Consider the following 14,219-nt stretch of genomic DNA (forward strand, 5'->3'; position numbering starts at 1 on the left):
GGGCAGGGCCCTTAAGGGAGGGGGGCAAGGACAGGGGTTATTCCTCCTACCTCCGGTGTCTGGCAGAGGGGACAGCAGGGGGCTTATTCTGCCACTGGGAGCAAGCGTGGCAGTGACAGCAGTCAGACCCAGCTGCCAATAGGGGTAGAGGGGAGACAACCTCCTCCCTGCCCCCATCTGCCTTAGAGGCCATGGTGCCCCACTGCTGCAGCAGCAAGGGGGGAGTGTCTGGCAGACCCAGCTCAGGCCCCTGCTGGTGGGATAGAGGGGGGGGAATGAAACCCCTCCCTGGCCAGTTCAGCCTGGACATGCCCCTCCCAACACAGCTTCCCTGCAGCCGAGGGCATGCTTTAGCACTCCCTGGCTCCTGGCCTGAGCAACTTCAGGCATGTGCTCACGGTTCATCGGTCCAGAGAGAAGGTTTGTCCTGTTGATGTTGAACCTGTTACCAACTGGTTCAACCTAGGCAGGTTAGACTAAACTGAAAAGATTGAATCAGGCTCTTGCATTTTGAATATCAGTTCCTAGCCTAAGTGACTAATGGCACTGATTAAGTACAGACATACTGAGACAGGTCCTATGCAAGTTTCCCTACCCAGTGCTGCCAGTGCACCTCAGTCCTAGTTGGCCTAATTAGCACTTTTGTCTTTATCTTAAAGAACCCAACAGAGCATTGTTGGACAATTCCTCATCTGTTCCTTAGGGCTCTCTTATGCACTTCATGCTAGGTTTTTAGTGTGTCACTTGTGTTCAAGATAAGTATTATAGCACATTTATACTTTATGCCTATAAAATATGATACTAGCATTAAGAATCATATCAAATGTGATATTGAAAAAGAAGTGAAATATATATGAATGAGGTTACTCCTTGCCATTTACATTTAATATTTACTTACAGAGTTGTACAAAGAACATGTTTTAATTTCATCCTATATAGCCATTATGTAGATGCATAAAGCTAATCTAATAGGTTAAAAAATTCAGAACTGCCTTAATAGTTTATGAATCCAAATCCCAGTGGGAAGAGTTACTCAGGTGTTTTGGAAAATATTGCACACACATTTTTACACTTTTTTAAAAATGTGTTTATTTACTTAGAACGTCTCTTTCTGTCTTTTCTTTCATTGCTTTGGGGGGCTCTTGACGCATGAGGCTGTAACCTGATTTGTCATTCTCCCTCTGCATAATGAAAGGGGTGGAATGATGAATTTTGTAAAGATTGAGTGTTGGGACCACATTTTTAGATATATTTATGTACCTAAAAATAGGTAGGTACCCTATGGGTTTTTCAGAAGCACCTGGGCTTCTAAGATCCATTGATTTCCAGGGAAGTTAGACATCTCAGTGCTCTAGAAAATCCCACTGAGTGCCCACTAGCTTCTTTATGACTAAGTGAAGACATCCAAAAAGCCCAAGGCAGCATCAGTAAAGCTTATGCAGGTTTCTGCAAGTGGCGTAGGTTATTTTGGGGTGAACAAAATACATATTTGCCCTTGGGGCTGGGGAACGACATGCAGGCTGCATGCATTGACCATGGCCAGCAGGTTGGGTGGCACTCGGGCTGCCTACAAGTGGGCTTCCCAGACAGCCGGAGACTGCCAAGCTCAGACCTGGCCACCCTGATTGGCTGCTGGGTATGAGGGAGCACACCTCCCTCCCCCTCCTCTGTCATCATCAGCCACAGGCATCTGTCAGGTGCAAGCAGCTGGCCCATCCTTTGCAGCTCAGTCATGCTCCCTAGGGTTGCACCCACTTGTGTAGGGCATAGGCGCTGGGTGGGATCCCACACACCCACCCAAGTACCCCTATGCCCCTTGCAAGCAAGTACAACCAAAGGAGCCCAAAGAAGCTCAGCACCCCTTCCTCTCCCCCGCTGCTATCATCCGCCACTGTGCTGACTTGGCTCTGTGAGGGTATTTATACACATACTCCAGGAGTGTGTGTGGAGCGGGGGGGAAGGCGGGCGCTTTAATTAGAGCAGCTCTGCCACTCTAAATAAAGTGCTCAGAGCATCACGTGTATCAGCGTCCCTGCACTGAAAAATCATGTTGGGGGTGATTTAACTAAAGCTCATCAAAGTTAAAGTGCCATTTTTCAACACGTGACACTGGAATCTGCTGGAGCACAGTAATTACCATGCCCCAGCAGACTCAATTAATCAAATCTGCTCTGACGCACTGTAATTGCATCATGTTGGAGCAGCCTAGCTGCATACTGTATAGGCACCCTGACAGCCCGGGAGCAGGGCTGGCTGGGTGCTCAGCTTGAGCAGCCAAGCATGGGGTGAATGGTAGCATGCCTCACTGTGAGGGGGAGCTAGCAAAGGCACCTGGGATCCTGGCGAGCAGCAACCTAACGTGAATTGTTAGTGGATCTGGTACAGAAGTTTGATTCTTTGATCTAACCTAAATTGATTAAGTTTGAGTACACATTGATCCAGGTCTATCTTAGACTGGGTTCTGCCACTTTTAAACCAGTCTGTGTGCACTAAACATCTGTACTGCTAAGGGTTTAAACCGGTTTCCTAGCACTTATACTAGTAAAAGTCTAATGTCTGTACCTAGCCTATGGGAGAAGCAAGGATTTTCGTGGGTGATATGTTGTATTGAACCAACTTCATGGTCATGATAAAGTTAGACAAGATTTATAATGCAGGGTTGTCTTTATCCCTGCTATGCAGTTGGTCCAAAAAAAATTTTCACCCATGAAAATCTTGACTCTCGCATAATTCCTGGGACATCACAGCTACATCACGCCATCTGTTTCTTTAGGAACTTAAATATGTTTAAAAATCTACCCCTTACAGTCATAGCATGCCCTTCCTTCTTTTTTCTTTTGATGGGGGGGGCAGGGTGTTATTTTTTTATCTTCTGCCCATCTTTCTGACTTCTGTATGTGCCTCTCTAGTATTTCCCAGTCTCAGATAGCATTTGCTCTAGCTTTCAATTTAACATGGAAAGTTTAAGCACAAAAGGAAATATTTTCAGAAAGTTATTTTTTCAAATAGTGTTAGAGGTTCTTTAGCTTTAATTTTAAGCTAACTCCTGCCAGTGAAGTACTGTTTTTCTTAGAAAATGTTATTTGTATCAGATCCTGAACTTTCTCCCTATAGACATCATTGAAGTCTGACCCAGCCAGTAGCAAGTATATATCTTGTCATTGTGGAATAACTTTAAGGATGTGTGTCTAAGGCCCACAGTCAAGGACGCCCTTCAGCATGTGCTTCAGATTCACTGCCATCTCTATTAATGTTAAGCATTCCTGATCAGAGTGTAAGGCCCTCAACCTTCCCCTTGACTTGCAACAGAAAGTTCTATTGACCATAAAGAGCAGAGGAGTCAGGTTCATCTGGCTGCACCACAAATCTCACGTGGTTTTGAGTAAAAAGCACAAGTAGTTACTTCAGAATTATTTGAGACTTAGCCCAGTTTTGATGGAAAGGTTCATCAGCCTGTGTGAACTTTCCAACAAACATTGTCTCCAGTGTGAATTTATTGTAAATGTGGATTCAAGTGGTGCTGCATTTACTGTTAACATTTTGTACAGCTTAGATGCATAAATGAAAGTGATCAGATTTTGTTCTGCAGCTGCAAACACCAGCAAAGTGAAAAAGGTTTTCCCCTCCCAAGGAAGAAGCTTTTGCTTTAGTACTGAGTAAAAGCTGAATTTCAAAGCAAAAATTAAAACCAATTAAACTTAGACGTCTCTGCAGAATTCCATCACCAGCTAGCTGTGAGAAGCATTTAGTAACACAGAAATAATTTTTAGCTAAATTCGACATGGCAGCTGTGCAGTAACCTTCTTGGTATTTTGCTAGAGTGCAGCATCACAACTACCAGAAATTTCATTGTGACCGGTGCATTCCGTAGTATTTGAGTGTCCTCATAATGATGGACTGTGAGATTTTCAGCTAACCAGAGGGGGCTGGGATGGCACAGGTGCTAACGTGCACAGTTGGCAGCCCGTAGGTTGCAAGTTGAGGCTATAGCACAGTGTGGCCCTGGCAGAGTCCAACAAATCTGCAAATTCTGCTAAATACCTTTTCACACAAGGACACAAAAAAGGAAGGCAAGAAAAGCCAACCAGAAAATATTACGAGGATTTTACAGAAAGGAAAACTATATTTTAAAAGGTTATTTGTGTGCTGTCTTCTGCCTCCAGTACTTTAGCAAAGAAATCTAAGTTTGTTTTGTATTTCACATTTAAGCACAAAAATATATTAAGAATTATTACATGATCACTGAGAGAAAAACAAAAATGTATACATTATCTATTTATTTAAATGTGGTGAAAATTTCCATGGTCGGCTTGAGGGTTTTCAGAGTTTATATACATTATATTTGCGTGATTAAAACTGAAGGGAAGGAGGAGTATATTTCATTGTGATGGACAAGGATTTATACACTTATCCTCCCACATGCTGAGATTAGGTCTCTGTTTTCAGAAGTCCATGGTGATGCCTGAAAAAATACAAGGAAATAAATGTAGGTTTGTTAGGTTTCCTTCCTTCAAATCATAAACAGTGGTCACTGTTCTTTAACAATTTTAGTGATTCGTCAAAGCCAGTTTATTTAGGGAAAAGCTGTTCTCTTGTGTTTTACTATTGATACAGTGACATAAATGAATCCTAGAAGAAATATTGCTATACGTATTTGCTAGATTTAAAATTAAAAGGCATTTTTTGTATTAAAATAATTGCAGTATGTCAACTTTTGTTAATGTTTTTGCCTTTCTTAATTCTTTTCCGCAGCTGACATCAATGTGGATGTATCAAAGCCATTGAAAGCAAACTTGAGCTTTGTCAAACTTGATCAAATAAATAATTTTCTAGAAAAAATCATGAATCCAAATGATAATGAGACCAGCAAAGAGACTTCTGTATCAACCGATGCTATTCCAAGCAAAGATGACACATCGGCACGCAGCTTGTCCTATATAAAGGATCCTCTCCCTGTAGTACATGCTGATGAAGGGCAAAAGGTTTTTGTCCAAGAAAAGTTGTGGGGAGCTGTTTCCTGCTTTCAAAAAATTTCCATTCATACTGTTCAATTGGTTGTTTCTCTGGAGACCGTTCCACACCCTAATCAACCTTGCCTGTCAGCATCTTTATCAAACCTCAGTGGAAGCCTGTGCATCAAAGCTGGGCATAAAACTCCAGGTAAGATATTTTTAAAATATATATTGCTACTTATTTCTGTAAGTGACATTATATTACTCATTTTGACCAGGTACAGCTGTTCAAAAAGCCTGAGGCAGAAGCAATCTAAGTTACAGGCACCCTAGGTTAATTTGGGAAACAACAGAACACACGTTCACTCTTTGGTGCGGGGGCATGCAGGCTGCCTGCACTGACCAAGGCCACCAGGTTGAAGTCATCCCTGCACAACCCCCAGTGAGCTCCCCACTGCCAAGTGCAGCTGAGTTGCTGGGCCACCCCAATTGGCTGCTGAGTCTGTGGGCCACCCCAATTGGCTGCCAAGTCTATGCAGCAGAAGCCTCCATCCCACGTTGTCCTCCACCCCCATCAGGCTCTAGCTCACAGCTAGCAGGAGCTGGAGGAGCAGAGAGATTCAGTGCTGGCTTGGAGCTAGGAGAGCTGAGCTGGGTCTGTGCAAGAAAATCCTCCATTCCCCTCCACCACCACCCTTGTGGCTCTCATCTGGCCAGAGGCAGGATGCGGGGCTGGGGAGAGATTCTCTGCTGGTATGGGGCTGGCTAGCTGCTTGGCTGGAGCAGTGCACCTCCCTTAGGGGGGATGGGGGTTAGTGGAGAGCTGCAAAGCAGCGTGGGATGCAAGTGGACAGTGACCTAACTTGAGTCAGTAGGGGATCTCATACAGAAGTTCAAGAGACCAGTCTAACCTAACTGAATAAAATCTGATACGACATCGATCCAGGTCTACCTTAGACTGCGTTCTGCCATTTTTAAACCAGTATGCTGAATTTCTGTTCGGTTACAGGTGTAGACTGGTTTCCAGTCACTTATACCAGTTTCCTTGTAATGTCAGTACCTGGCCTTTAAAATGGGGATAGTGAGGTACAGAGTTTTAAGTTGCTCTTGGTTACACAGCAGATCTGTAGCAGAATCCAGTGTGCTTAATCCATGATTGTATATCTGATCTTAATACTGTGCATGAGGTGGGGAATAGGATTCAGTAATCTAGTTACACTCCTCTGATCCAGGTCTACATGGGGACATCCTTAATTTATAATGCTGACATAAGGCTCCCTGCACCAATAGAGATTTGAGTATAACCAGTTCTGCCCTTCTGTCTCCCCAGTTTGTACTGCCCTCAGCCAGCCCACACACATACCTCCTCCAAGAATCAGTGTTTCCTCCCCTACACAGCAAGAACCTCCCACTAGCAGTTCCAGCCTTTTCATAGCTTATACAACACAAAGTGTCCTTAAGAGGACTGGAATTTTGGTTCCCAGTCTATTATAAGTTTTAGAACTATAATTTTTACACAATAATTCATCAGTATTAGAAAAGCAAAGTTTGCTCTATCCTATTCTGTTTTGCACATTACACAATAAGTAGAATTGAGTACTAGATTCTTGTACATTCTTTCTGGATTTGCCTTGGGCTCACTGTGTGACCTGGAACTAAATAATTAATCTGACTCAGTTTCCTTATTAGTAAACTGGCAAAAATAGTTTTGGTACTTCCTGGAGCTGTCAGGGATTTTATACGGTTTAACAGTATTTGAAAAGTACTTTGAGAACCATGGATGTATTGATATATGAATGCAAAACACTATAATTATTTATTAGTAGAGTTTATTATCAATTACCATAATCTTTGGATAAATACTTCCTACAGGGACAAGACATTCTGATAACACACTCTGCATACATAAGAGAAAAACTTGAAAACTCTACTATTTATAAGCCTTAATGACTTTAAAATGTGTAGTTGTTCTTTGTGGGAGTTCTACTGTAGGTATATAAACATCTAAATTTGTACACACTGGTTCTTCTCAGCAGGAGGAAAAGTCACAAGCCAAAAATGAAACTTTCAACTGTGACTGCATTTTCTGTACTGTAAAATGTGAGATAAAAAAATGAGGAATTTCACACTTTAAATAAAATTGGGAAAACACCAAACATAAGTTTTGGTTTGAGAAATTATTGAATTATATTATAAGCTATTTGGTTAGTCTCTTACTAAAATTAATTAGATGATACATATAGATCAGTGGTTCTCAACCTTTTTAGACTTAAGGCACCCCTTGTTAGATTCAAGGCACCCATGAAAACTCATATTCTGACTATGGAAAAATAATAATAATCTGTTGCAAAGAGCTCATAATAATAATAATCTGTTGCAAAGAGCTCAGAAAGACCACAACAGGTCAAGAATCTATAGTGTTAAAAGCATTAAATCTTTGGGTTTATCTTGTAAATCATGTTTGCACACTTAATAGTGCTAACATTGTGTGGCAATCCATGGCACCCTTAAAAGGATCGTAAGGCACCCTAGGATGTCAAAACACCCTGGTTGAGAATCATGGGTTTACAGGTTCTGGAAGTGAGCCAGATCCAGGCAGTTGACAGAGTAGCTTAAGAGATAAAGAAAGTAGTTTGAAGTTGCGAAGTATGAGTTTTGGGCCAAGCTAGGTGATTTATTTCTTTTTCATCAGAAAAGTTCTGCTCAGGCCAACAAGCTTCAGTGCCTTTTTATTGTTTTAAAAGTTAAAAATGAAAAATTTAAGGTTCATAGAACATGAAAGGCTGTGAAAGTGCTGGAGGCTGAAATTCTTGATTTATCCGTAAATAAAGTGAGGTACAAAAAGGAACAGTGAATGCGTTCCCACGCTTTTCCAATCATATCTCAATCCTAGCATGGAAAGAGCTGCAATCAAGTAGAGTAAAGGGCATTTTTAATATCCTTTACATAGTTTTAGCTTTCTCTGTGTGTTCTGATCCTCTTTTTTTCCATCCCGTCCCGTCTGTCACTTGTACATTAAACCTTCCTATGGTACATTACAGTATCCGCAGCAAGCTTCTAGATATCAAAGCCAAGTCCTCTCAGTCACTGCACTATATAGCAATTTGGCAAACTCAGCAGTGTATATCATTTACCCTAGAGCTTGCATCCTCCTTAAAGATGAACTTACCTTAACTTGCACATTAAGCCTCAGACGCATTCTGCTGCATAGTTATGCTTCTTAATCCTCCTGGGCAGCACCAAAAGACGGACTTGTTTTTTAAATGCTGCAAATAATACGCAAGTCTTCAATGTGTTTTTAGTCTTGCCAGCAGTATTAAATAACGTGATAGTGGTGCTGAAATCTAATAAAAAATCAAAGTTAGTTATTTAACATGAAAAACGCCCCTAACCAAGCAGTACATAGAGATCAACAGATTCTTTCATGATCCTCCAATTACAGCCCATGTATCTTTCTGTTTTTGTAATAGGAAAAATGAATGCACCTACACACAAGTTTACAAATTTCAATATGGCAAAATGAAAAATTGTTTTAAGTTTCAGTAACTCAAAAACACAAAAAGCTGTATTTGATACTAATATTTAATAAATGTAAAGGTATTTTTTAGTTAATTTGAAAGAAAAGTGCTGGTAGCATTCCTAGTGGAAATGTAACTTTAGGAAAGAAGCTTAAAATACTATGAAGGAACTTACCTGTTATTTTTTTCTTAAGGGTAATCAAAATAAACAAAAATACTGCATTACTGGCAAGGTTTGTTTTATTAAATGTAAAAGTATCATGTAAGTTAACTGAATTAAGATGCAGTAGCTGTGACAGAAGCCGATTTTGGAGAGCAAGGAGTATTTAATATATGTCAGTTCTTCATTATTTTTCTTCTTTAAAAGTTTCATAGATATACCTTTTGAACTGAACAGGGTTAATGTCAGTTTTTTATAGTATGAAACTAATACGCAAATACTTTACTGTGTCTTTGATTTTACAGTCATATAACTATTGTGACCATCTGTAGCAGCTGCATTTTACGAATTATTTGCTGAACCAAACTGAGCACAATGACAAAAGTAGTCATCTCAGATGTACTGTTAAAACCAAGGAAGAAAAGGAGCATTGCTTGCCTTTTTTACAGTATAGCCATCTGCTGTACAGATGTTTTTATATAGAATGACTTCAGATTCAATAATTGTAGAAAATTTTCATTAAAACCTCAACAATTTGCACTTGTTTACTTGAATCTGCATAACTCCCGAGTGAGACAACACAACACACTTGGGGTTTCTTTGGTTCTCACTAGCTTTCTCTTTGATCTTTTTTGATGTGCTGACTTTAATAAACATAGTTAAAAACACTGTTCAAAAAACATCATGGAAAAAACTACAAAGGAACAATTACAGCAGTAGAAACTACTCTAATCCCTTACTTACGCAAGCTATTTTTAGTGAAATATGTTTTTTTACACATTTTATGTGACAGTATTTTATAAACAGTGTAAACGGCCTTTTTTCCAGATGAGTTTTAATATAGGAGATGAAGTTGGTTTGTAATGCTAGAGGAATCCTATGTGCTAAGAATTATTTAGAAATACACACATGGGAATGTGTTGTCGGCATTTTTCCTTCCTCATGGGTAGAAAACAAATCTTATGACCTTTTGTAATGACTTTAGGTTTTTACTTTAGATGAACAAAGCATTTTGCCATCTATAATTTTTGAAGAAGTATTATTATTCCCCCAAGACCTAGACCTTTAGAGTTAGTACAGTTTAACCATGCAAGCTAAAAACCTTTTTACTTTTACTTTTTTTCCCACTCCTAAGGAAGAAAGTTCATGACTTTTGAAAAATACAGTGGCTAATCAGTTGAATTATTTTTTTCACGTTTTAACAGAAGAAAATGGAAGCAGTGGTATCATACACTGCAAGTACAGCTACTTCAGACCTAATTAAGAAAACCTCCATTCTGCTTAGCTTGTTGCAATGTTACACAGCCCTAAAACCTAGTGTTTCAAGGGATTTAATTTTTTTTAATGCTGCAGGTTTTAATACAACTGTGACTTGTAACAATATGATTCCTGTTTCTGTTAGAATATTTATATTATCTGTACATTCGTGGCTAAGTCCTGAGTATTCTAGTTTTAGTAATATAATATCATTATAGAATATGGCATACTATATTGCAAAAAGTTGCAGGCAAACATCATTAACAGTTAAGTAAAAGGAAGTTAATTTTAGTTAAGTAAAAGGAAGTTATGGTACTGTGACTTGCAAAGTCATCAGTTAAAATCCTAGTGGAGGTAAGTTTAAATTTAATTGTAGCCATTTTACATTACCACTTTTGTACCAGTTATACATAGGAAAATATAGAATTACCTGTTGAAATAGTAAATATTGTGAGTTTGCTCAGGTATTTTGTTGGCAGTTTTTTTTGACATGTCAACCAGGAAACCCCAGTTCAGGAGCAGTCCTAGGAACTGATCCCATGAGATGTTGGGTATTCTCTACAGCACTGATTCTCAACTGTGGGATATTCTGAGATCCTTTCAAGGGTTCCACCGGATACCATGCAGTGTTAGCATTGTTAGGTGTGGAAACATGATTAACAAAATAAACTCGTAGATTGCAAATAGAAATCCATAATGTCAAAAACTTTTTGACCTGTTATGATTCTTCTAAGTTCTTTTCAGCAGAAAATTGCTCTACTGCTTCTCTGTAATAAAAAAAATGAGTGAAAACTAAAAGCTGGCATTTTTCAATGGGCACATTGAGTCTGAAAAGGTTAAAAATCACTGCTCTAATCTGCACCTAATCCCATGGGAATTGGTGGGATTTGAAGGAACTCAGCACTACACCTGAGATGCATAGCTTATTGTAGCATTGTGGTGCATGTCATTAAGCTTGGATAAAAATCCTTACAATTCACTAATGAAAGCTAGAAAGCAAGAGCAACTCTGAGCCTCACACATGTGTCACAGGTCATTTAGAGTGCTCCTGAAATTGGCACTACCTGCTGAGGTAAAAGATAAAATAGAGTAAATAAGAAAGAACACTGCTGACCTGCTCTGGGCTGGGGAGCCCATGAGAGAGGACTCTGCTCAGTGTCTTAAACTATGGGGTGGGAGTGGGGAGACTCACAACCATAAAGGATCCAATTAATTGTGTTCTGCATAGCACAAGTGTTGTAGCATAAATAACTTTCACTACCCTTCACCTCTTTTTGCAGATATAATTATTTTAGCATGTGAGTAAGGGGCAAAAAAGTAAGTGTTTGTCCTCTTTGCGTGAAAATTGAACATATATCTACTAGTCTCCGATTCATTAAAATGTAGCGTACTTTAGATCACTTTTATGAAGATAAATAAAATAAAATGTGGATTTCATGTATATCAATCAGTATACAGCAGAGACCAAACTTTTCATTTCATAGTTAACCAACCCTCTTGAGAAAACTCTGCTAAGGCGTTGTCATAGCCTTTGGATGCTGCAGATATGCAAGTTAGCCTAAGGGGAAATAAAACATTAAATTAGATATGACTACCTAAAATAATATGCAGCAGTAACAAGCCATTTACAACACCCAGAAGACCTTTGTTACTTTTAGAAAGAAATATAAACTCTTTCCAACACTTGAACAATAGGAAATGAATTCTTTGTCAGTAAAAGCCAGAGGACAAACTACATATTTAAATGGCCACTGAGGATTGAGGTGGAAGTACAGCTTGTAGACAGCTATACAAATCACTAACAAACCTTAATGAATATTGGGTGTGGGCATCAGGGTCCTGTCAGTTTTGACACCATGTCCCAAGTAGCTTAAACCCAACACTCAAGAAAAGGTGGAGACCTCATCAGGTCTCTAACATCTGGGATTTTATTTGTCATTTTGGCATACCCAGCAAGCGCAAAAGAAAGAGTAAAAGGGGATTATCCTGACAATGAAATGAGTTACTGAATCTTGTGATAATGAAAAGCAGAAGAATTCTAATTCCTTTCTATAGTCCCTGAGGTGGAGGTGCGTTTATAGTTCTGCAGAAGTAAAATGTAGGAGGGAAGAACAGATGGCCTAAAATCCATGAAACAAGACACCACCTAATCCCAGGACTGAGTACCACTATTAATCCTGGTCAGATTCCCTACTGTTACTTTATAACAGGGTTCAGAGTTGCTACTGATGAACTGGCATGTCTATTTTTAAAAAATTGCAAATTAGCTGTAGGTTGCTGAGTTAAGACAATGTGTTCTGAATGTGTGGGACCATTAAATGATGTTGTTCAGTCTCCAAAGCGTGGATGACTTCCAAGTGGAATAGAATCAAACTATTTTATGTTTGTTTAGAACAAACATCATTGTTTTAGAAATCTCAGTTACTACCTTCATTATCAAAGCAATTGTATACTATGTAAAATGGAATTATTTTAGGTATGTAGGTACGTATGCTTTGTATGACTATAGTAGGAACTCTATCATTCTCTTAATGGTGATTTTACAGCATATGCATCCAGCAGAAACTGTATAACAGTGGAGTAATAGTTTTGATTTATTTAATTTTACATTTTATATTTTTCTATGGAATGTTTACTTTCTTAAAAATATAACCATCTCATACACAGTACTGGGTTTAATAAAACATTGGGATCAAGCATGGGATGGTGGTGACAGAAGACCTGACTCTGGGCATATTATCAGACCTATATTTTCACAGTTGTCCACTATGGAGTGTGTCAGTTATTGAATGCCCATATAAGGTTCACAGGGCCTGATTTATAGCTGCTCTGACCACTTGACACTGTATCAGTCAACAAAATATGTAGGTGTTAAGCAAGCACCTCTCAAAATCAACCCTCAAGTGTCCTGAGTACTTAAAATTTAAGGTACCCAAAATTACTGGACAATATTAAAAATGTGAGGTGGGAACTGTTCCATTGTCTCATCTATAAAATGGGAATAAGAATGTTTAGCTACCATTCCAAAATCGTTTGATATCCAGAGATGAAAAGTGATATTAGAGGAAAGTAGCTGGATGATATTCTGTCTTTAATTTTATTACCAGTCCAATTTTCATAGTAGGCGAAATCCTGGCCTTACTCAAGTGATCGGAGTTTTGCAACTGATTTCTGTAGAACCAGTATTTTCCCCAAAGTCTGTCACAAGAATTGAAGCCACGCACTCTATTTAATATTTTCTTATTCCATTACATGTTTTCCTCTATTGTACTCTATTCTAGTTATTAGCAAATACATTGTAAATTGTTTTATACATAGGACAATTGTCAAACAAAAATGAAATGCTTCCTAAATACAGCAAACTGTAAATCTGTTTGCTGTATTTAGGCAAACCACATGAAGAGAAAGTATCAAGTCAGCAATTGACTTGAGATTTCCAAGCTATTTACTATTCAGTAATATAATGGACATGATGTACTTGCCCAGCGTTTGTTTTTTTTTTTTTTAAGGGAGATGAGTTTATTTCAGATAGATAACCATCTCAGACTTTTCTTCTGATTCATCACTTACCTGAACTTCATTTGAACCTTGTTAGACACAAAACAAGCAGGATTCCTGGCCCAAGCTATAAAATATAATTAAGCCCTTTTGAAATGATGTGTAAAAGAACATAGCTTTACCCCCACTATAACCACTACCACCACCACAACCAATAAAGTTAAATCAAGCACTGCCTGTAGTGGATTAAAATAATAAATGTTCCTGGATTTTAGTGTTTGAAGTACTTGAAGAAAACAGGCTTCTAGCAGCCAGAGCTGCTGAATGCAGGGGGACGTTTATTAATGACGAATTCAAGGATTTGGCCTGTTCAAGATCACTACTTTCTGTTTACCGTGTGTTATACATCTCATGTTTTTACAGAGCCCACATGTTGTATCTTCACGCAGTGCTGAAAAACCTCTCTTTCCACAAAGAATTGTTAATTGGTAATGTGCAAGTATTGTTCTCCTGGGGAGAAAGAACCATCATAAGATTCTGTTCCACACTAATGAGAAATCCAGTTCAGTTAGTAGATTTTTAACTAAATCTCTTCTGGAAAATTGTCCTTAACTCATTGTCTCAGTTTGTTTGCTGCTGCTGTTTAGTCACTTCCTTCATCTGGTGACTTTTAAACTAACTGCAGCATTTCCCCATATAGTTATTTTAATAGCTGTGGTCCAAAGCTTGTTCCCTTTGCAGCTGTTTCTTAAAGGATACCTATGGAGAATCCAGCACAACCGTTCAAACCATTTGTGACATGATATATCTGAAGTTTAAGACGGGAGTAATATA

The 14,219-nt window shown here is 38.9% G+C and overlaps 1 protein-coding gene across 4 annotated transcripts in view; it reads left to right on the top strand.

The window, feature by feature from the left end:
* VPS13B (vacuolar protein sorting 13 homolog B) overlaps nt 1-14,219 on the top strand; it is a 1,046,600-nt gene that overhangs the window by 866,743 nt on the left and 165,638 nt on the right. For all 4 annotated transcript variants that reach the window (XM_019527996.1, XM_019527995.1, XM_019527993.1 and 1 more), the window contains one exon: nt 4,753-5,160. In XM_019527996.1, coding sequence (XP_019383541.1) covers nt 4,753-5,160 — 408 coding nt within the window. The remainder of the gene's footprint in view (nt 1-4,752; nt 5,161-14,219) is intronic.

This window comes from Gavialis gangeticus, unplaced genomic scaffold (genome assembly GCF_001723915.1).
Source record: "Gavialis gangeticus isolate Ggan-Ray unplaced genomic scaffold, GavGan_comp1, whole genome shotgun sequence".
Classification (NCBI taxonomy): Eukaryota; Metazoa; Chordata; order Crocodylia; family Gavialidae; genus Gavialis; species Gavialis gangeticus.